We start from the raw sequence: 24,670 nt of genomic DNA, 5'->3' as shown, positions 1-24,670 counted from the left end.
GCCAAAACTCCACTCTGGTACCTGCTCCTATACATAAAAGGGACTAGAAAGAGGATCACATTATCTTCCATGCCTTATCCTAGACCCACTCCTGCTGATATCCCTGGGAAGTAGAACAAAATGATATAGTCAGGCATTCTGAGCACAGCCACCACTGTCTGCTTCATAATATCCTTATTCCAGTTTTATCTAGTGGCTTAGAAGCCTATGTGACTTGGCTAGCTTATCGCTTCCCCAAAACCAATGCTCTATTTTAGTCTCTGTTTCTGCATTGTCTTCCAGCAGAAGACCTTCCTGCTATTATGAGCAGCCTAGCTTACCTCTCACTTACATGTTGGGCTTCTGGTAAGGAAAAGGGAAGTGTGTGAGAAATTAAGAGCCATTCTTGGATAGACCAGTCCTTTGGTTTTTTTTTTTTTAAACCTTGTTTCATCAGAGGGGAGAATAAAACGGAGAAGCCAGGTGGGTCATTACACGGCTCTAGGACTATGACTTCCCATCGTTTTTTCCCTCAACACCAAAACTTTGCAAAGGATCATGGGTTGAGGGAGGGAAGCTTGCTAGACTTTTATTCAGCATTTTTGTTTTACATGGACCCTGGATTATCTGTGTTATTTGTCCATCCTTGCTTACTATGAATGTTTCCTAGATTTCTCTGGGCCTTCCAATATCAAAAAGAGTAGGCTCATTTGAAGAACTAAAAATAGGTACCACCACTATCCCCACCACTACCGTAACTGTCGTGATTAGAGAAGTTTCAGCCTGGACATTGGGGTAAGCACTTGATGCCTCTTTGCCATCTCTGCTAGTCTCTCAAGTCAGACTTATCCCTTCTCACCCTGGCAGTCAGGTGGGCACATAATGAAGGGGTGTTGACCCTTTGAACCTGTTCTCAAACCCAGATTCTCTGACCCAAGCCCTTGTTGACCATGCGACCATAGCAATTCACTTTGCCCTTATGATCCTGTTTTATCATCTCTAAAATAAGCGTCATGAGACCCTCCTCACTAGGCTGTCATAAAAATCACATGACATAAATAAAGTCTCATGCTTTGCTACCCTATTTTCTTATCTTCTATCATGGTCTTCTGCCAAAATTGTTGAATAGTAGTACTTAAACAGCATGATGTAGGCATCCTAGTTCTCAAAAAATAGTTTCTACATCAAACGTCAGGACATAGACCATTCTAACTAGTCCAATGAATACCAAACTAAAACAAAGAAAAAAATTCCACATCCCTACCCACAACTATCACTTTCTCTCCATTCCCTCTGTGCTGAACCTGCTCTTTGGTTCAGGAGTTCCCCAGTAAGATATCTGAAGAGGAAGGAAAGATGGCAGCAAAACCGCAGTAACTCCTATCCGTCCTAGGGGTTCTCTGGTCAAATGCTATATAGTTTGTACTTTCTCAAGATCATGTTACCTGCTTTTTATTTTTTCTTTTTTTTTTAATTGTAGGCTTCCAACTGATGCCTTACTGATACCACCTTATTAAACCAACTCAATTCAGAGTTTTTCAGGGCAAAAAAAATTCCGCTTATGGCAGATAAGAAACTAAGAGGCTAGCCACCAGCTGTGATCTCTTTTCCCATGTCCTTACAGAATGGCCTGATAATGTTTTGTTTTCTGTTCTTATCATCACAGCACACACTTGCCTCTCATAGTCCATTGATGTCCAAAGAAATAGTTGATCTGCAGGCATGGAGGGGTGGGGGTATAAGTCTGCAGTCTCTGCATTGGCTCCCTACGCTATCCCTAGCTTACCTGAAAAGAAATCTGGATACCACTTTTTGGTCCTGAGAGAATCAGATAATGAGTCTGATGTAAGCACCCATACAGAGAGGAATACACAGTGCTGCAATAGGGCTATCGGGTACATGATTAAGGAATAACTATGTTTTTTTCCTTTTAACCTGAATACAAGGGGGGACCCCCCAAAACTGAAATTATCTTCTAGAGGGTAGCCCCTTGTAGTATAGGCTTCCCCCACTAGGTGAGTATTCTAGAAACCCATCTTTAGCCGTGTGCCAGCTGGCGTTGTTGTGAGAGGCTGTGTTCAGCTTCAGTGCATTTTTTGGAAGAATTTTTCCACACGTTTGCCCATTTCATGATGGGTGACTTACAAGCACACCTTCCAATACTGTGCTTCGTGTTCAGCACTTTTTTTGACCAAAAACAACATGACCGCTGTACCCCACCCTCCCTATTCATCTTCTTTTTTTTTTTTTTTACTTTTTTTTTTTTAATTTTATTTAGTTACTTTTCAAGTACATTTTTTTTCTCTTCCCCCCCCGTCTCCCCCCTCCCTCCCATTCCCCCCCCAGTCCTCATCTCTGTGTCATTCATACTTGTTCCTCAAAATCCCTCCCCCTTTTTCCTGATCTTACCTTAAGTGGCTTTTTTTGTTTGTTTCCCTGGATGAAAAGCATTCTCAAAGGGAAACATTTTGCCAATTTGCAAAAGGGGAAACAAAACACAACAGAAATATTAAAAGGCATCAAAATTAACAAGTTCAAAAACTATTTTGAACAGTGGAAAAACATCTTGATAGGTGTATTAGATCAAATGAAGAGTACTTTGAAGGTGACTGAAGCTTTAACATCTAAGAATAAATATACTAGTTTTTATAAATAAATTCCTGGGTTTTGGGGGTGCCCCCTTGTATATTCTAGTAGAGGAAATGAAAAGCAACATAGCCTAGCAGGAGTAACCCATCATGCCAAAAGGGAAAACATTACTCCAAATAAAAATCTAGGAAATAGGGGTCAAGAGAAAACAAATAACTCAGGGTCACCCAGCTAGTTCAGAGCACAGGATCATTTAATTCCACACCATTATCTTTTTCATTCTAAAGATGTGGGAAAAATGAGGTCTACAGTGAGACAGTGATTTATCCAAGGTATCGCATAGTATGTTAGAAAGCAGCCAGAACTTGGATGTAAATCTTCTCTGTTAGTAAAATAAGAGATTAGTCTGTTATTTCACAGACTCAAAATAAAAATGACCAGGCAACGTGGTGATCATGTTTCAGTTTGTACATGTATCAGATCACTATGTTGTACACCTGAAGCTCACATAATGTTGCATATCAATTATACCTCATTAAGAATGAACAATATTAATATAACAAAGTAAATATAATTTCTTGCCCTGACTGGTATAGCTTAGTGGATTGAGTGTGGGCCTGTGAACCAAAAGGTTGCTGGTTAGATTCCCAGTTAGGGCACATGCCTGAGTTGCAGCCCAGGTCCCCAGTAGGGGATGCACGAGAGGCAACCACACATTGATATTTCTCTCCCTCTCTTTCTCTTTCCCTTCTCCTCTCTCTAATAAATAAAATCTTAAAAAAAATAATTTCTTAAATATGTGAAAACTCATAAAATTTATACAAAGAACAACCATGACTTAAACAAGAGAATATGTAACTACCCTAGTCAGTGATCCAGGATCCTTGTTGTTCTGCTGTTTCCAAAGTCTTGTTCTCATCCACATGGTCCGAGACAGCTCTCTACCACCAAGTGGGGAAAAAGAACTCCTGCTCTACCATTTAAGGACATGATAAGGAATTTGCACACATACCAGCATTTGGTCACATGATCACCCTAGCTGTGAAAGAGGATAAAAAACATAGTTTTAAATAAGCAACCATGTTCTGTTTTAAAATCTATTACTATGGATGAAAGGGAAAAGAAAGAAAAAACAAAGTGTTTGCTATATATACTGTTGTACAAATATAGTTCAGAGACAAAGCCCAGAATTTTGTCCTTATGCTTCTGTCCTTTGCTGCAATTCTTTGATTAATACTTATATCAGCTTCAGACTTGGAGAGGATTGTGTTCATATTCCTCAATGTTCCATGTCACAGTAACAGTGAACAGGTAGTACTTGCTGAATCACTTGGCCGGCCCTGTAATGTTGAGTTCAGCCACACAGGGGGACCAGAGTGCAGTGCAGAGCTCAGACTTTTGGAGTGTGTCTCCTGGGAAAGCTTCTGTCCGGGAATCAGATGGGAGGATGCTGGGTTTTGTGGTTACATTGCAGGGGGTAAGTGCTCCTATCTCCCCTGCTAACTCACCCTGTGCTACCTGGGGAAGAGGAAAAATTGTCCTCCCCCATCCTATAGGCTTGAGGCATCACCCCCAATAGGAGACTGTTTGGGTACCCAGTACCCCCCAGCTCAGTTTCATGGTGGAAGAGACAGTGGCTCAGAGCTAAGACAGTCAGAATATGAATCTCTTGGAAGCCATTCTCCAGGAATAGAATGAAGTGCTTATTCCCCTTCTGTGGACTCAGTTGGCATCACTCGCAATGGGAGTCTCTTTTGATCTGTTCCTGACCCCAGTAGCTGTATCTAGCTGAGTTTGCCTCTGCAGAGGGGATGGCTGGCTGTACCCAACCTGAAACTGTAGCACACACCTCCAGAGGGAATTACAGCTGGAGACTCTGGCAGAGAATGAGTGGTTTGGTTCTGCGGTAGGGGCCACTTTTCCATCACCTCTGTCCTCCTGACCCTGGTTGTCCTGCCCTACCGAATTCACAACTTGTGGAAATGTCTGTGGGTCACCTGAGCCCACTCTATAGTCTTTCTTTGGAGGGTTCTGGAGGAAGACCAGACAACCTCAAGTGGAGGCAGAATAGCTGAGAGGTGGAGGCAAACCTCAGGGAGCCTTGGACATTTTACACATCTGCCCTAGCTCTAAGCTGGAGGAAGCTGACCCTTATATATGGAACAGCCCATCCCATGCAGAACTAGGCCCAGTGGACCCAGCCACAAGCAGTGAAGAGTGTGGTAGCTCCAAACAGGTAGCCGAAGGTCAGTTATATGCAATGTCTGAAACAACCTGTACCTGAATTGCACCCAAGCGGATCTAGACTAAGAGAACCAGAGGTCGACTTCAGACCACACCAGAGGTCCACCCAACTAGCCACACAAGGGATAGACCCAAAGGGGGATTCCAGCAGGAACCAGACTCTGCAGGGAACAACTCTGCTTCAGATGGTGATCATGGTTTATCCTTATAGTCAACCAACCGAAATGGTTAATTCCACCCACAATAGGGCCAACAGCATTTAAGATCCAACTACAAAAGGAAGGTGTACATAACTTGTAAGAAACATTATTGGAACCCTGAGCTTAGGTGATCTGGAAGAGTGTGCCACTGAGCCCAATAAGATACTTGTATCATAAACCATCAAAACAAGTTTGGGAGTCATAACACATCTACCTAATACACAAAGAGAAAATGGGGAGACAAAGAAATAAGCCCAAAATGAAAAAAAAAAAAACAGGAGAAATACCCAGAACAAGAATGAAATGAAACAGAAGCAACCAAAATACCAGATGCAGAGTTTAAACTAATGGTTATAAGGATGCTCAAGGACATTAGGAGAAGAATGGATGATGTCAGGGAAAACTTAAACAAAGAGATAGTGAGCATTAAAAACAACATAGAAACCATAAAAAAGAACCAGTCAGAAATGAAAATACAGTATCTGGAATGAAGAATGCACTAGAAGGAATCAACAACCAGTTAGATGAAGCAGAGAATCAAAACGGCAAATTACAGAACAAGATGCAGTAATCACCCAAGTGGAACATCAAAGTGAAAAATAATTTTAAAAAATGAAGAAAGTCTAAGGGAACTTTGGGACAATATCAAGTGTAACAACATTCTCACCTTATCATTGAGGTACCAGAAGGAGAAGAGAGTGAGCAAGGGATCAAGAACCTCTTTGAAAAAATAAGAACTGAAAACTTTCCTAACTTGGTGAAGGAAAATGTCTCACAAGTTCAGGAAGCACAGAGTCCCAATCAAGATAAGCTCAAAGAGGCCTACACCCAGACACATCATAATTAAGGCTGAGGTTAAAGACAGAGAGTATCTTCAAAGCAACAAGAGAAAAGCAATTAGTTACCTTCAAAGTAGCTCTCATAAGGCTGTCAGCTGATTTCTCAACAGAAACACTTCAGGCCAAATGGTATTGGCATGATATATTCAGTGATCAAAAGCAAGAATCCACAACCAAGACTACCTTCCTAGCAAGACTATCATTTAAATTTGAAGGCAAAATAAAGAGTTTCCAAGATAAAACAAAGCTACACAAGAAAGTTCATTACCACCAAACCAATATTGCAAGAAATGTCAAAGGGTAGTCTTTAAGAAGAAGAAGAAGAAGAAGAAAAAAAAAAGAAACCAAGAGAGGAGAACATTGGTATAAAGAATAAAATTGCAATAATTAGTACCTATAAATAATAATCTTATTTTTAAAAAAATATATCAATAATAACCTTAAATATAAACACATTAAATCCTCCAATGAAAAGAATCAGGGCAGCTGAATGGATAAGAAAGCATGGCTCATATACATCTCGCCTACAAGAAACTCATATCAAAACAAAAGATACACACAGGTGGAAAGTGAGGGGACCGAAAAAAAAAATTCTATTCCAAAGGAAATTAAGAAAAGGTTGGGGTAGCAATACTTATATCTGACAAAATAGACTTTAAAACTAAGGCTACAACAAGACACAAAGAAAGTCATAACAGTACTAAAGGGATCAATCTGACAAAACAATATAACTTTTGTAAATATATATGCACCCAACATAGGAACACCTGAATATATGGAGAAAATCTTGGTGGACTTTAAAGGAGAGATGGACAACAATATAGTCATAGTGTGGGATTTTAATACCGCATTGTTATTAATGTACTGATCTTCCAGTAGAAGAAATCAACAAGGCAACAGTGACCTTAAATGACACACTGGACTGATATTTACAGAACATTTCATTCCAAAGCGGCAGAATATACATTCTTCTCAAGTGTATATGGGACATTCTCAAAGATAGACTGCAATTCAGAACAAAATAAGTTAACACATTCAAGATGATTGAAATATCAAGCATCTTCTTGGACGATAATGATATGAGACCACAAGTCAACTAAAAAGAAAAAAACCCTCAAAAATATTCTAAGATATGAAGGCTAAATAGCATGTTATTAAACAATGAATGGACTAACAATAAGATTAAGAAGAAATAAAAAGTTACATGGAAACAAATGAAGATATGAACACACAACAATCCAAAATGTATGGGACACAGCAAAAGCAGCCCTGAGAGGGAAATTCATAGCATTATAGGCCTAATTCAGGAAGCAAGAAAAACTCAAATAAACAATCTAACCCTATACCTAAAAGAACAAGAAAAAGAACAACAAAAAAGCCCAGGGTAAGTAGAAGGAAGGAAATAATAAAGATGAGAGAGAAAATAAATGACATAGAGAATTAAAAAATACTGTAAAAAAATCAATGAAGCCAAGAGCTGATTTTTTGGAGAGATAAACATCATTGATGAATGTTTAACCAGACTCATCAGGAAGAAAATAGAGAGGACCCAAATAATTAAAATAAAAAAAAACGAAAGTGAAAAAGTAATACACCAAATAAACACAAAGGATTATAAGAAAATACTATCAACAAATATATGCCAACAAATTGGACAACTTGGGTGAAATGGATAAGTTCCTAGAAACATACAATCTTCCAAACTGAATCAGGAAAAATAATGAAATCTGAACAGATCAATAATAACTAATGATATAGAAGCAGTGATCCAAAAAATTCCCAGCAAACAAAATCCTGGTCCAGATGACTTCATAGATGAATTTTACCAGAAATTCAAGAGGAGGGAAGATTTCCAAGCTCTTTTTACAGGGCAGCAAGATCCCAAGAACAAAACCAGATAAAGGCACTACAAACAAAGAAAACTCCAGGCCTATATCCCTGGTGAAGATCGATGCTAAAATCCTCAACAAAATATTAGCAAACCAGACCCAGCAATACAATAAAAAGATCACACACCATGATCAAGTGAAATTTATTCCAGGGCGGCAAGGTTGGTATACTATCTGCAAATCAATAAACATAATACACCACATAAACCAAAATGAGGGATAAAAATCACGTGATCATATCGATAGATTCAGGGAAAGCATTTGAGAAAAATCCAGCATCTTTTTATGACAAAAACTTTAAAAAATGTGAATAAGGCCATATATGAAAAACACACAGCCAATGTGATACTCAGTGGGCATACTACTCAGCCATAGAAGGTGGAATATTGCCACTTGTTCTGACATGGATAAACCCTGAGGATATTGTGCTATGTGACATAAGTCAGTTGTATGTGGAATATAAAAAGACAAAACAATAAACAAAATTCATAAAACAGTATACAATTTCAAACAACAACAAAATGACCAGAGAAAATAAACACAAAATGAAACTAAACAAAATGCATCATTGGGTCTGTCCTCTTTCCCCCTCTTTCTCCTTATGAGTTATTTAAGACAAATTGGCATCTAAGTCAAGGTCAGACAGGCTAGATGTTTTACTGTCTGTTCTCATCTCCCAATTCTTTGCTTTCTGTACCTAATTAGTGTCGGAATGTTCCATGGGTCATTAGGAAGTCTGCAGAGGTAAGTGGGTCCAGGAAGGCCTCTGGAATTGGCAGTTTAGCTTTTTCAAAGTTCTTCCTATTCCTCTCAGTGTCCTTCCTTAGCTAGAGAGGTGCAAGTAGCTGTCACGCACACCCTGGTGGAATGACTCTCTTGGGCTCAAATGGAGCTGAAGGAGCCAGTCAGCCAAGGGGGTGAATGCCTAGAAAAACTTTGCGGGAAGGCCAGAACCAAAGTGGCGTATTCTGAACAGTGCGCATATATGTTCTCCTTGAACATTACACAGAATCCATGTGTACTTGTGACCCAGAGCCTTACCTCTCAGATAGACCTTAGGAATCCCCTACTAAGTATTACAGGCTGAAAAATCCACAGAAACTATTTCTATAGCCCTGGAAGGAGGTAAACAAGATGAGGGATAAGGGGAATAAGGATAGGGATTTTGCCAAAAATTCTAACTACTATGTGTCTTGACTAATTTTTAAATCTCTCTCTCTCTCTCTCTCTCTCTCTCTCTCTCTCTCGCATAGCTTGGGGGAGAGAGAGGCAGCAGAAATAACAGGACTTCTTTCCATCACTCAAAGAGTTACTCTGTTTTATGACTAATTTTGCCTTGCATATACATACCATATGGTCTTTATCATGTCATCTATTTTTAAATTTTATAACATGTTTATGTATTTTTTATTTTCCTCATCAAATAATGATGTTTCTTTAGAAACATACTGCTTTAGCAAAATTATTTTTAACCTTGAAAATGCTAAGCAAAATAAGCAACATTATCTTTTTTTATGATAATGTGCATGTTTTATTTTAAATTTTATTTTTCCATTACAGTTTACATTCACTATTATTTTATATTAGTTTCTGATGTACAACATAGTGGTTAGACAATCATGCTTTACAAAATGATCCCTGGATATTTCCACTCATTTACTGATGGGCACTGGTTTGTTTCCATATGTTGGCTATTATAAATGATGCTGCCATGAACATGCGGGTGCTTACATTCTTTCAAATTTGTGTTTTAGTTGTCTTTGAATATATATTTAAAAGTGGGATTGTTGTGTCATAAGGCAGTTCCACTTTTAGTTTTCTGATGAAATTCCATACTGTTTCCACAGTGGCTGCACCAGTCTGCATTCCCACCAACAGTGCACTAGGGTTCCCTTTTCTCCACAATCTTGCTAGCACTTATTGTTGGTTGATTTATTTTTATTTTTTTAATTAATTTTATTTAGTTATTTTTCAAGTACAGTTTTTTTCTCTATTTCTCTCATCCCAGCCTCCCCTGCCCCTTGCTCACCACCTCCCTCCCATTTCCACCCCCCTTATTAATGATGGCCATTTTGACACGTGTGAAGTGGTATCTCATTGTGGTTTTAATTTGCATCTCTCCAATGGCTACTGATACAGAGCACCTTTTCATATGTCTATTGGCCATCTGTATGTCCTCTTTGGAATAGAGGACATACAATTTATGTATTTTTTATTCAGGTTCCATCTTTGGAGTTAGACAGCTCTGAGTCAGCCCTACCTCTGCAACTAGCTGTATGGCCTTTGTCAATCCACTGATCTGTCTGAGCTTGTTTTCCTTGTCTTAAATGTGGATAACTCTAACCGCCTAATGGAATTTTAAGGATTCAACAAGATAATAAATATAAAGCCTTATCACAGAGCTTTGGCACATAGTAGCTGCACCACAAATGTCGCTGGTCTCTGAGAATGAAAGCATAATACATGGAGCTTCGTGCAGATTTGTAGTCTGACAGAATTCTGTTGCACTGGTTTCTAGCTGTGTGGCTTTGGGCATGATTTTGACGCAGAGTGCCAGCCTTCCTTTTCTTTGAAATAAGGAAAATAATATATATTTCTTAGGGTTGTTATGAGGATTGAGTGAGTTACTGCATTAAAACACCTGGCATAGAGTAAGGCCCAATAAGCAGCAACCTCTTTTAGTAGGAACAAAGTATCTAGTAAACTACAGGCTGACATCTCACAAAGGTCGCTTCTCTTCTCTCTTCAGAAAGCAGTCCTGGTCCATCAGGTAGTTCAAATTGTCTGCCATTTGAGCCCTGTTCAATCTGAATTTTTTTTCAGATCTAAATACAAAGCTTTCCAAATATACATTTAAAAATAAATCTACCCACCCACCCCTGCAGTACACATAATGAGACACAATTAGCTGACTTCTTGATTGGACTCATGGGGTTCAGGCTTGCAGAAAGCATTGCTGCTGGCATCTTTCCTATGGTTCTTTGCACACTCAAATTATATTTATTACCATTCTAGCCTCACTCAATAAGGTTACTATTTGAAACTGACTGAAGAAAGTGGGTGGGCTTTCTCCAACTTCACTTGTCTGTGGAACCTTGAAACAACTTGCCCCAACTTAGTTATGTTTGATTTCAAAAACAGCTGCGGCCTGGATTAGTTTAAGCAATCACTGGTGGCTTTCTGGGCTACCAAGTTCCCACCATGATGGTGGTTAGCTTACCCAACCATATTGAGGGATATAAATATGACATCTATTTGGAATAATTATGTAGGAACTAGCCTTCTGAGTCATTTGGGGCCCTCTTGACATGTTTGTGATTCAGGGGATGATAAAACAATGGTGGGAAATGGGACACTTGTCACTCCCATGTGGCTGTGACTGCATTTAAAACAATGGACCCCCGTGGTTGTGAAAAGAGTAGGTATTTGGTCTTGACCTTCCACTGTCTGCCTGGAGCTCTAGAAGCCATGTGCTGGAAAGCCAAGTACTCCCAGCAATAAGGGACTTTTGTGCCAATATTCTTATACAAGCAGTGTCTTCTTCACTACCTGGCATAGTATGTAACACCCAAGAGGCACTCAAGAAATAGTTATTGAATGGGTTAACAGTGCTGTAGACTCAAACAGCCACAAAAATCAGTGCTGAAAGAAACAGTAACTATTTAGACTCCATCTACCCCCAGTCTGGCAGATTGGGTAACTGAAGTCCAAGAGAGGAAGAGACTGACTCAAGGTCACCATTACCTAAACATACCTGCCCAAACATTCCAACACAGATATGCCTGCAAATCTGGATGCGTTTATAGTAAAGGGACTTACAGTTATGATCAACAGAAGATATCCCTTGTCCTAGAATTTTCAATCAGAACTTATATGAATGTTCGGTAAATGTTCCAGAGCCTTGAAAGGTGACGCTAGACCTGCCAGGCTTAATTCTCTGTCTTTATACTTTGTCCAGCCTGATTTTTTTTATGTCACCTGTCCATTCATTCTCTTATTCTCACATATATTTTGTCTTCAGCAAACATAAAGGCGAATTCTCTTAATTACTCCCGAAATCCCTTTGAAAGGGAGGGTGTCAATGATCCCATACAGAATTGAAAGACAAAGACTCCAACTGTGTTTTTGAAATGTCAGTCATATGTCTCTTCATTCCCAAGTCCTTAATACTGAAGCCAAGATCACACTCAATGAAAGGGGCGGGAGGAAAGCTCTGAGATCATGGAAAATTAGGACAATACATGTTGATCGTAAAATTAATTTACCGGAGGAAATCCGGTGACTGTCCTCATTTTACTTCAAACAAAGGAAAGGGAGTAGGACAAGGAAATTATGTGAAGGGGAGGTGGGACTTGTCTCTGGATGGAGCCAGGAATAGACCCTTCTATTGCTAGAAGTAGTCATTGTGAGGACCACGCTTTCAAGGGCAGTACCGCTCTCAGCCAGAGACACACTTTTATATAAGCTGCTCTTTTCCTAGAATTAGGGTGTTTCAGAGGCTGACAGCGCTAACTTTCCAGTCTTCCCACTCATATCTAAACATACATGTTGAGCTTTAGTGAAGTCGAAAACCCTTTTTGAGTTTGATATGACAGCCACAAGAAACAGAAAAGGAAAGATGTTGCTGGTCTTTGTCTAGAACTAACATTGGTCAGGCCTGGGAGGGGAAAAGTAGGAGGGAGTGGGAGAGAAAAATGCAAGGCAAATTGCCAAGGGAGAATTAGTGGGCAACAGTTTGTATTTACAACCCCCAGAAAGAAAGCATTAATTAGTCAAGGGTGAAAGAAGCCCGGTTAGCCTGTCCCCCATTTCATCATGCTGAAATTTTTTGCTGTGAAAGCCCTGGCTGGTGTAGCTCAGTGGGTTGAGCGTGGGCTGCGAATCAAAGAATCGCCAATTTGATTCCCAGTCAGGGCACATGCCCAGGTTGCAGGCCAGGTCCCCAGTAGAGGGCATGTGAGAGGCAACCACACATTGCTGTTTCTCTCCTTCTCTTTCTCCTTCCCTTCCTCTCTCTCTAAAAATAAAGAAATAAAAGAATTTTTTTTTGCTGTGAATGCACTAAAGGCCTGTCAGTTAACTCTTCCATTTTCTGTGAAGAAACACAACTCAGGTCACTTTTCTCGAGTGTCAGATATGTATTTAAGAGTTCATAGCCTAGCACTTCTACTTACTAGCTGTGTGACTTTCTGAAAGCTATTTAGCATTCTAACCTCTTTATCTGTAAATAGGGATAATCATAGTATCAACCTCACAGGGTGAGGATTAAAGGAGTCTATTTGCATAAAGCACTTGGAACAATGCTTTACACCTAGCTCAATGAACTATTATTAGTATTAGTAGCATTGATGTTATTAGTAATACATTCAATTAGAAAACTGGAGCAAGCAGATGGACATATAGGTAGGGAACTCAGAAATGAGATTACTGCCCTGGCTGGTGTAGCTCAGTGGATTGAGTGTGGGCTGCAAACCAAAGGGTCCCCAGTTCAATTCCAAGTCAGGGCCCATGCCTAGGTTGTGGGCCAGGTCCTCAGTAAGGGGCATGTGAGAGGCAACCACACAGTGACATTTCTCTTCCTCTCTTTCTCCCACCCTTCCCCCCTCTCTCAAAATAAATAAATAAAATCTTTTTTTAAAAAATGAGATTCCTGCAAGTCAGGTAGAATCCTATTATAATTTGTTGTCGATTTTCTTAGATCCAAATGCAAACAATAAATGTCACTGAAAGTTGAAAAAAACTCTACTGTTAGCTTTTGTAATTAAGTTCATCACATAATAACTCTTGGGCACTGACCTTGCTTGCATCCAGGGTGCAGAGGTGAACTCATGGTACAGAGTCCCACCATTAGTAAGCTTCCAATCCAAAAGACTATTTTGAAACACACACCTTCTAGCATTTGGGTCTTGGGTTTACTTCTCTTCAACAGGGCTGTATTGTGCCTACTAAAGGTAAGATATTTGAAATAATCACAAGTAGGGCACAAGCATTTACCAATCAGGTCATGCTTTTGTGCAGAGGTCTCTCTTGGGTCAGATATTAACTCTTGAGTTGCTGGGTCATGGGGGTGACAGGGGCTAAGGGCCTATTCATGGGGAGGGACCAGGGTGTTGGTTGAGAGGATAGGGCACTTAGGAAGGTACAGGCAGCAGCTATTTATAGACTGATGTGAAATATGTCAATATTCTAACCATTGGGATTCCTGTACCAGTAATACAGCCAAATTATCAGCCTTGGTGTGGGGCCTTAATCTCTGTCATTTTCTCCTCTTGTCCAGAAAAACCAAAGATCTATGAAAAGGATACAGATTTGAAACACATCCAGCCAATACTCCTCGGCAGTGAGAACACCCTTCGCTGTACAGCAAGTGGCCTGCCCGTGCCCTCTTTCGTGTGGGCCTGGGAACCCTGCCGCCCAAAAGATGAGCTGTAAGTGACCTGCATGCCAAAGGACTCTATATGGTTTAGACCACAGGTGGCAAACACAAGGCTTGTAGGCCAAATCCGGCCCTCTGCCTTGTTTCATCCGGCCCAGCACCTTATTTCTACCCAGCGGCAGCACAAAGCTCTCATTTAATTGTCAAGGAACAGTTACGTTTGATATAGTCCTAAAATTACATTCATCCCTTTGAAAGCAACTGTGAGGCTGATATGGCCCCCAGTGAAAATCAGTTTGATACCCCTGGTCTAGACTCTCAGATTTACTGAGCTACACCAGGGCCTGGCAGTCTTAATGTCTTACCAGGAGATTTTCTCTTCCGCAGGATATGACAGGTGATGCAGTGGTCTTGGAATGGGGCCTGGGAAGCTAAAAGAAGACTTAGTACTCTAATAGCTGCCAAAGTCCAGGTTTTGTCCAGTTCCTTCCAAAGTCACAGCCTCAAATCAGAGGTAGAAACAACTATAATGGTTCACAGGCCTGAAACTTTTAGATTTAGATTGGGATTGAAGATTTCAGTGGGAGAGGAACAGAACAGGGCAGGTTTCTAAGTATTTGTCATTGCATGGGAAAAAATTCAACAGTGAGCTTGGAAAGTGGACATGGCTCATCTGTTTGAGAACTGCCTTCATGATAAGCCTGATTAGGAAGGGTAACCCCACAATGGGAAAAATCTGTCGGCAAATAGCATTTTTAGATCATAGAACACTCATCTGGCTTCCTGTGATCCTGATGCAGAAGGTAAGACAGGGGTTCCTCTTCGCCGGTAACGAATGGAGATACAGAGGCTAAGGGAGAAAAATAACCGGCTTGTCACAACACAGAAGTTAATAGAGACATCACAACGACAGCCAGGCATCCCGACTCTTACCGCTTAAGAGCTTCCAGTTATTAAAGCTCTACTGCATGCCTGGAACATATTAGATATTTTGATTTTTGCTTTCTGGCAATAAGCTCTACTTCAAAGTGTCTCCTTTAGTTTCCTTGGGGACAATGAGTCACATGTGGCCCCTGTAGGGATTAGAAAAAAGAAAAGGAAAATTCAGAGAGGTGAAATGAATTGGCCCAGATCCCAGAGTAGGCAGCATTTAAGAAAACTTCATCAATACTCACCCAGCTCCTTCCACGAAACCGCCCTACAGGCTTGACACATGTGACAAATTAACTCTGAAAGGGTGAGGAGGACAGTGCACTCAGGTTTCTGTTGTTGTCTGAAGGATGACATATTAGGTGATTAGGGAAGTTCATCTTATTAACTCACTGTTGCACCATGCTGAAGGTTGAGCGTTAGCACGTGGTAATGAATGAGGTGGTAGCACTATCACTAGGGGATAAACTGGGAATGGGAATGTGTAGGAAATCCAATTTGGAAGGCCCAAAGTTTCAGGATGTGGCCTTGTGTTGGAGGAGAATGTAGGGGCTATAGTTATCAGACCAAGAGCTGGATCTTCAAATAGAAGGGGCTCCAAGTCTGTGTCTCACAGGTACTGTCCAGCCAGCTCTCATAAGCCAGCTCCACTCGATTGCTTCCTGCCTGCACATTGGTCCTTACAAAACATACTTATCTCTTCTCAATAGGCACCACAGTAAGATTCTTGTGTGTGTGTGTGTGTGTGTGTGTGTGTGTGTGTGTGTGTGTGTGTGTGTGAATAATGGTGGTTCTATCTACTTACTAAAGGACTGGCCTCCCTCCTTTCCTTACTTCGACATTCTGTAATTCCTAAATCACTTACATTGTTCTCATTCAGCTAAGATGCAGTAAAGGCAGTTATAGTTTCTGTACCTTGCAATTTGGAAGAAGAATGTGTAAGGAATACTGTTCCTGGGAAAATGCCTCGCCTAACAAAGTTGCTATTATGTAAACAATTATTGAGTACCTACTTTATTCTAGAAGCCACACTAGTCCACGTCTCTCGTCCATATGAAAATTAAATGGGGCAAATGTTAGGAGTATCATGAGCTTAGTTAGAGATTTAAATTTAGATTGTACATGAAGAACAAAAAAGGAGTATGATGAGGGCAGAACCTACTCTAGGTAAAGAAAAAAGACATATTTTGGCAAAGAAAGGGCTTTATAAGGAAGAAATATTTGACATCAGACTTAAAGAATAAGGAGCCAGCCGTGAGAACAATTATGCAACAGAAATATAATGTAAGCCAGCAGTCTAAGCCATATATGTAACTCTGAATTTTCTAGTAGCCACATTATGGAAACTAAAAAAAATTGATTTAATATTTCACCCAACATATCCAAAATATTGTCATATCATAAGCAATCAATATCAAATATCAATGAGCTATATTCGGTCTTTTTATATACTGTCTTTGAAACATTCTATGTATTCTATACTTTTGAAACATCTCAATTTGGAGTAGCCACACTTCCAGTGCTTATTAGAATGTCCAAATAAATCCACAATATGACTAATATTAGTTCCATTTAACAGCTGGGGAAACAGTCTCAAAAAAGAAGTGAGTTGCCAGAAGCCATACAAACTAGCATTGCTTGGGTTGAATTGCAGTTTGGCTGAGTATGAGTCTGGTACCTCATGATTCCCTCTAGTAATCTGCTTTCCTGGATATCTTGGTGCCCCAGAACTATTCTCATGAGCCTCTCCTCTTTGCTTAGGGCTCAGAGTGAAAGAGTTTATTCAGGAAAAGATACCAATAAAGGAGAACCTTATAGGGCTTCATATTCTATATCAGCCTAGAAAAATGGGTATGGCTTAAGAATAATACTCTCATGCTCACGGGCACACAGGGCTCCTTGCCCCTTTATTATATCAGGCATGCTCCTAGCTTAGGACCTTTGCATTTGCTCTTCCCTCCACCTATTATTGTCTTCCCCCCAAATCTTTATGGCTTACACTTGATTTATTTTACGACTCTGTTCAAATGTCACCTCCTCCAAGAGGTCTTCCCTGACCATTTTGTCTTCTAAATTAGGTGACGTCTTACCCGGAATTCTCAGGGTGACCTATTTTCTTAGACTAGAAGATTCGCTATCTCCAGTACTTCTTATGCTTCATACCCTTTCTATTGACTAGATTGTAAATGCAGCCTCACTCTTTCTTAGGTGTATGGAACGAGGCAAGCGGATCCATCTTTCCAATGAGACTCTGCAAAGCGATCTTCCTGTAGGCAACAGGATCCTGTCCATTGAGGACATGACAGTGACAAATGGAGAAAAGACAAAGGTAAACCTCTGGGAGTTGCTGTGGTAAAAGTGACCTTACAATCTGTGTATGAGTGGGGCTTCTATTCAGATACTTGGTGTTAACATTCCAGGAATGCCCAAGGTCTGGGGTATGGTTGAAGACTATTGACTGAAAAAAACATAAACTTTAATAACGATGTCACTTTTTCTTAATTAAATTTAATTTTTTATTTTTCAATTACAGTTGACATTCTTGTATTTCATGTTAGTTTTAGGTGTACAGCACAGGGGCTAGACATGTACATAATTTATGAAGTAATACCACTGATAAGTCCAGCATCCATGGGCATCATGCATAGTTATTACAATATTATTGACTATATTCCCTATGCTATACTTTACATTCTCGTGACTATTTAGTAACTCCAAATTTGTACTTCTTAATCCCTTCACCTTTTTCAATCAGAACCCCCAAGAACCCTCCCACCTGGCAACCCTCAGTTTGTTCTCTGTATCTAGGAGTCTGTTCTTGTTTTGCTTTGTTTTGTTTATTTTGCTCTTCAAATTCAGCATATAAGTGAAATTATACAGTAACTTGTTTTTCTCCATCTGACTTACTTGACTGAGCTTAATACCTTCTAGGTCCACCAAGTTGTTGCAAATAGCAAGATTTCATTATTTTTTATTGCTGGTAACATTCAATTTTATGTACATACATACCACATCTTCTTTATCCATTTATCTATTGATAGACACCAAGGTTGCTCTCCTATCTTGGCTATTGTAAGTCATGCTGCACTAAAGGTAGGATTGTGCATATTATTTTGAATAAGCATTTTTGTTTTCTTCAGATAAATATACAGAAGTGAATGGCTGGGTCATATGCAGCTCTATTTTTAATTTTTTGAAGATTCGCCATACTGCTTTCCACAGTGGCTGCACCAGTCTGCATTCCCACCAACAGTGAACTAGGGTTCCCTTTTTTCCACATCCTCTCCAGCACTTGTTCTTTGTTGATTTGTTTATGATGGCCATTCTCACCGGTGTGAGGTGATATGTCCTTGTGGTTTTAATTTGCATTTCCCCAATGATTGGTGCTGTTGAGTATGTTTTCACATGACCACCAGCCATCTGTATGTTTTATTTGGCAAAATGTCTATTCAGGTCATCTTCCCATTTTAAAATTTGTTTAAGTATTTTGGTGTTACATTTTATGTGTTCCCATATTTTGGATATAAACTCCTTTTTGGATGTATCATTTGCAAATACATTTTTCCACGCAGCAGGTTATCTTCTCATTTCGTGGATGGTTTTCTTTGCTGTGCAAAAACACTTTAGTTTGATGTTGTACCATTTTTTAAATTTTATTTTGTTAGCCTTCACAAAGGAGACATTCGAAGACATATTGCTAAGACTCAAAGAGTTTATTGCCTATGTTTCCCTCTAAGTGTTTTATGGTTTCAGGTCTTTTTTTTTTTTTTAGAGGGGAGAGGGAGAGAAATATCAATGTATGGTTGCTTCTCATGTGTCCCCTGCTGGGAACTGGCCTGCAACCCAGGCATGGGCCCTGACTAGGAATCAAACTGCAACCCTTTGGTTTGTAGGCCCACGCTTAATCCACTGAGCTACACCAGTCAGGGCTGGTTTCAGGTCTTAAATCCACTTTGTGTTTATTTTTATACATGACATAAGAATGTGGTCCAATTTCGGTTTTTACATGTATCTCTCCTGTTTTTCCTGCACCACTTATTGAAGAACCTGGTCTTTACCCCATTGTATAACCTTGCCTCCTTTGTTATAGATTAAATGCCCACATAAGTGAGGATTGTATTTCTGCATTCGTTCCATTCTGTTTCATTGATCTCTATGACCAATGCTGCTTTGATGACTGTAGCTTGTAATACAGCTTGAAATTGGGGAGTGTGATACCTCCCACTTTGCTTTTTTCTCAAGATTGCATTGGCTATTCAAGACCTTTTATAATTTTATATAAATTTTATGATTAGTTGTTCTAGTTCTAGCATGTTTATTTTAATAAAGATTGCATTGAATCTATGCTGCTTAAGGCTATAAGAACATTTTAATGATATTAACTCTTCTGGTCTATGAGCATGGTATATCCTTCTCTTTATTTGTATGTTCTTCAATTTCTTGCTTTAGTGTGTTATAGTTTTCAGGGTATAGGTCTTTCTACTCTGTTTACACTTATTACTAGGTGGGCAAAGGAGGAAAGAACAGGGCCATCTATAATAGTGTTAACAATAAAAATGAAGTTAAAAAAGAAAAATTATTACTAAGTAATTTATGTATTATGATGCTATTACAAATGGAATTTAAAAAGTGTCACCTTGTAATCATTCTTCTTTTTATTCTTGACAGTGCTGCAGATGTCCCCCATTTACATCCCTTTGCCCCTGCCCCTGACCTGGCTTCACAGTGTTGTCTGTGTCCATGGGCTGTGCACATGTGCATCTATATTCTTTGGCTATTCTCTTCGAGTCTCCTCACTCCTTTCCCCTCTGAGATCTCTCAGTCTGCTCCATGCATCCATACCACTAGTTTTATTTTGTTTGGCAGCTTATTTTGTTCCTTAGATTCCATGTATGAGTGAGGCCATATGGTATTTGTCTTTCTCTGACTGGCTTATTTCACTTAGCATAATAATCTTTGGGTCCATCCATCCACGCTGTCACAAATGGTAAGAGGTCCTTCCTTTTTATGGCCAAGTAATATTCCATTGTATAAATGTACCACAGGTTTCTTATCTACTTATCTACTGATGGGCACTTGGGCTGCTTCTAAATGTTGGCTATTGTAAATAATGCTGCTATGGACATAGGGGTACATATATTCCTTCTAATTGGTGTTTCAGGATTCTTTGGATAGGTTCCCAGAAGTGGGGTTGCCAGGTCAAAAAGCAGATTCATTTTTAGTTTTTTGAGATAACTCCACACTGCTTTCCACAGTGGCTGCACTAGTCTGCATTCCCACCAATAGTGTACAAGGATTCCCTTTCCTCCATATCTTCACCAGCACCTGTTGTTTGTTGATTTATTGATGGTAGCCACTCTGGCGGGTGTGAGGTGATACCTCATTGTAGTTTTAATTTGCATTTCCTTGATAATTATTGGTGTTAAGCATTTTTTGCTATGTCTATTTGCCATATTTATGTCCTTGAAAGGAGTCTGTTGAGGTCTTTTGCCCATGTTTTGAATTGGGTTGTTTGTGTTCCCATTGTTGAGTTGTTTTAATTATTTATATATTTTGGAAATTAACTCCTTATAAAATGAATCATTGGCAGATATGTTCTCTCATGCAGTGAGTTCCTTTTCCATTTTGTTGATGGTCTCCTTTGGCTTTGCAGAATCTTTTTAGCTTGATATAGTCCTGCTTGTTTATTTTTCCTCTGTTTCCCCTGCCTTAGGAGATATATTGACAAAAATATTGCTACACAAGGTGTCTGCAATTTTACTGCTTGTGTTTTCTTCCAGGATTTTTATGGTTTCCTGAATTACATTTAAGTATTTTATCCATTTTGAGTTTATTCTTGTGCATGGTATAAGTTAGTGGTCTAGATTAGGGGTTTTTTTTGTTTTTTTTTTTTTGGCATGTACCTGTCCAATTTTCCCAACACTTTGTATTAAAGAAACAGTTTTTACTTTACTGGATGTTCTGGCCTCCTTTGTCCAGTAGTAATTGACCATAAATGGATGGGTTGATTTCTGTACTCTCTGTTCTGTTTCATTGATCTATATGCCTGCTCTTTTTTAAAAAAAAGATTTTATTTATTTATTTTTAGAGAGGGGGGAAGGGAGGGAGAAAGGGAGAGAAACATCAGTGTGTGGTTGCCTCTCATATGCCCCCTACTGGGGACCTGGCCCACAACCCAGGCATGTGCCCTGATTGGGAATTGAACTAGCAGTCATTTGGTTCATAGGAGGCGCTCAATTCACTGAGCCACACCAGCCAGGGCCTTAGTTTCTCTTTGTGAGAGTTTGTCATTGGTGTATAGAAGTACCACCACTTCTGGATATTAATTTTGTATCCTGCTACTTTGCCAAATTCATTTAATAAAGCTAGTAGTTTTTTGGTGGAGTCTTTAGGGTTTTTTTATGCACAATATCATGTCATCTATGAATGATGACCGTTCTAGTTCCGCCTTTTCAATATGGATGTTTTTTATTTCATCTTGTCTGATCACTGTGGCTAGGACTTCCAGTACTACATAGAATAATTGTGGTGAAATTGGACAACCCTGTCTTGTTCCTGATAGTAAAGGAAACAGTTTTAGTCCTTTGTCATGTTGAGTTATGATTCGTCTATAAAGCCTTGGCTGACAGTTTGTATCATAAATGAGTGCCAGATTTTATCAAATGCTTTTTCTGTATCTATGGATATGATCATTTGATTTTTAAAAAATATTTTTTATTTATTTTTAGAGAGAAAAGAAGGGAGAGAGAAAGAGAGGGGAAGAAACCTCAATGTGTGGTTGCCTCTCACGCATCCCCTACTGGGGACCTGGCCTGCAACCCAGGCATGTACCCTGACTAGAAATTGAGCTGGTGGCCCTTTGGTTTGCAAGTCAAAGCTCAATCCACCGAGCTACACCAGCCAAGGCTGATCATTTGATTTCTGTCCTTCGTTTTGTTTATGTGATGTAACACATATACTGATTTGCAGATATTGTACCAACTTTGCATCACCCCGTACAACCCAACTGAGTCATCTGTATGACATTTTTAATGTATTGCTAGATCCAATTGGCTAATATTTTGTTGAGCATCTTAACATCTATGTTTATCAGTCATATTGGCCTATAATTTTCTTTGTTTGTAGTATCTTTATCTGGTTTTGGAATTAGGCTAATGCTGTGATAATGCTGGCTTTGTAAAAAGAGATTGGAAGCCCTCCCTCCTCTTGAATTTCTTGGAATAGTTTGAGGAAGATAGGTGTTAGTTCTTCTTTGAATGTTTGATAAAATTACCCTGTGAAGCTGTCCATTCTAGGACCTTTTTTGCTATTGTTGGAGTTTTTCTCATAACTGCTTCAATTTCATTAGTTGTAATCTATTGTTTCTGATTTAGTTTTGTAAGATTGTATGTTTCTAGGAATTTATCTATTTATTCTAGTTGTTTTAGTTTGTTGCCATATAATTATTTGTAATATTATCTTAAAATTCTGTGTATTTCTGTGGTATTAGTTTGCTATTGTGGCTATAACAGATAACAACAAAATTAGTAGCTTAATATAACACAAATGTATTATCTTATAGTTCTGTATGCCATAAGTTTAGGTAAAGTGGGGCCCTGCTGTATTCACTGCTTAGAGTTTCACAAGGATGAAATCAAGGCAGACAAGGCTGCATTTTTTTAGTCTCTAAGAAAAAAAATCTGCTTTCAAGATCAATTGGGTTGTAGAACTGTTGTACCTTTTGTTGTTGCTGACTGGCATTTGGAGCTTCTTCTCAGCTTCTAGAGTCTACTCACATTCTCTGGTCATAACTTCCTTTCTCTGATTTAATGCCAGCAACAGCAACATCATGTTTAGTTCTTCTCAGTCTTGAATCTTGCTCTTCTTTCTTCTTGTGCTGCATCACTTTAACTGTTCTATGCCCCACTTCTATTTTTAAGAGCCCATGTGATTACATTGGGCCAACCTATAAATCCAAGGTAATCTCTTTGTGTTCAGGTCAGCTGATTAGGAACCTTAATTCCATCTGCAAAGTCTCTTTTGCCATGTAATGTAACAGATGCATGGGACTTAACACCAACTCACAAAGGTCATAAGGCTCAAAATCCATCTTACCATAAGGCACAACTTAATACAGTGCTCAAGGGACACTTTTGAATGAAGTCAAAATTTGTGAGCTTGGAGACAAATCTTGGACACAAAGAGAAGCAGGTATAGTTAGATTTCGAGTAATTTATGTTACTTAAAACTACTGTATTTTGCTGTATGTAATGCACACCCATGTTTTTATGTGCATTATACACACTATACATATTATACCCATTATCATACCCATGGTATGTAATCATTATACCCATGTATAATGCCATCTTTATTTTTCCCTCAAAAATTTGAGCAAAAAAGTGCTTATTCTACATGGCAAAATATGGTAAACCAAATCAAGTTCTTTCTTGGAAGCTTTATTTATCCCCTCCCTCAAAATGATTTTTATTTCATCTCAGTCTGGTTATGTATTAATTGTGTGAGACCTGGGTAGGTGGGTTGGTTAGGCTAGGGGGAATGGTACAGAAGGTAAGAGCTGCATAAAACTTGAAAGTTCATCTTGGTCTATTTTTCAGACTACAGATGGGAAAACTGAAATCCAGAAAGGTAACAGTTCTCTAGCCAAGTTACAGTATAACTGAGACTAGAAACCAAGTCTCCTTACATCCTGTCCACTGTGTCATAACACATTTATCATGTCTCACATTGGTAAATACAGTTGTATATTTTAAAGATAGAATTTGTTCTAAGTTTTCCTACCCTTCCCTTCCCTTCCCTTCCCTTCCCTTCCCTTCCCTTCCCTTCCCTTCCCTTCCCTTCCCTTCCCTTCCCTTCCCTTCCCTTCCCTTCCCTTCCCTTCCCTTCCCCCTCCTCCCCCACAACAAAAAACTACATCATCATAATGTAATAAATAATTGTGGAAACTCACACCGTAAACCAGAACTGCAAGGAAATTCAGGTGTTCCTACCCAGTCAGTGACAACAATGAGAAAAAGTGCTTTTTCTGCTGAAAGAGTAGTCATGGAACCTCCTTCTTCAGAATCTACATGATTGACACTGCAGATAGATGCCACTATATCCTCAAGGGAAAATATTATTAGACTCTGGTAATGAGCTTGACCTAAACCCAAACTGATGAGTCTCAGCTATTTAGTGTGGTGTAATTTGTAACTCCACAGCTTGAGACAAGATATTTTTAAGGAAAAAAATAATTTGGCCTGCTTAATATCAATTACCATCTATTTTTCCCATAAGCCTCTTGGTAAACTGGTTATAAAAGAAATATGGTTGATGAGAGAAGGCTAGTAGGAAAGATCTCATTCTTGCCAACAGAATTCTGAGTTTTTACCCATGCTCCACTCTAAGATAATAAGTCACTTTGGTTCTACGGAGCCCACTTATACAGTTTAGTCTTTATCTAGGCTTCCTTCATCTTCTCCATCTACCTTTAATTTTTGATGGGTTATCTCCATAATAGTCAATGAATAGGAAAAGAAGAGAACAAATAAGTCAAAGTTCTGAGGCATTACACACCAAAGACTACTGGAACGGGGATTAATTTTAATGGTTAAACAAATGAGACTTGGATACTCTGGCTGGTGT

The 24,670-nt window shown here is 39.2% G+C and overlaps 1 protein-coding gene across 1 annotated transcript in view; it reads left to right on the top strand.

The window, feature by feature from the left end:
- LOC119041773 (vascular endothelial growth factor receptor kdr-like) overlaps positions 1-24,670 on the top strand; it is a 171,105-nt gene that overhangs the window by 75,330 nt on the left and 71,105 nt on the right. The window contains exons 10-11 of the mRNA XM_037135164.2: positions 14,018-14,168; positions 17,255-17,375. Of these exons, the coding sequence (XP_036991059.2) occupies positions 14,018-14,168; positions 17,255-17,375 (272 nt within the window). The remainder of the gene's footprint in view (positions 1-14,017; positions 14,169-17,254; positions 17,376-24,670) is intronic.

The sequence above is a fragment of the Artibeus jamaicensis genome, unplaced genomic scaffold, assembly GCF_021234435.1.
Source record: "Artibeus jamaicensis isolate MK-2021 breed Jamaican fruit bat unplaced genomic scaffold, CSHL_Jam_final contig_457, whole genome shotgun sequence".
Lineage (NCBI taxonomy): Eukaryota > Metazoa > Chordata > Mammalia > Chiroptera > Phyllostomidae > Artibeus > Artibeus jamaicensis.
Note: the sequence above shows the minus strand (reverse complement) of the source record. Positions and strands in the feature narration are given on the sequence as shown.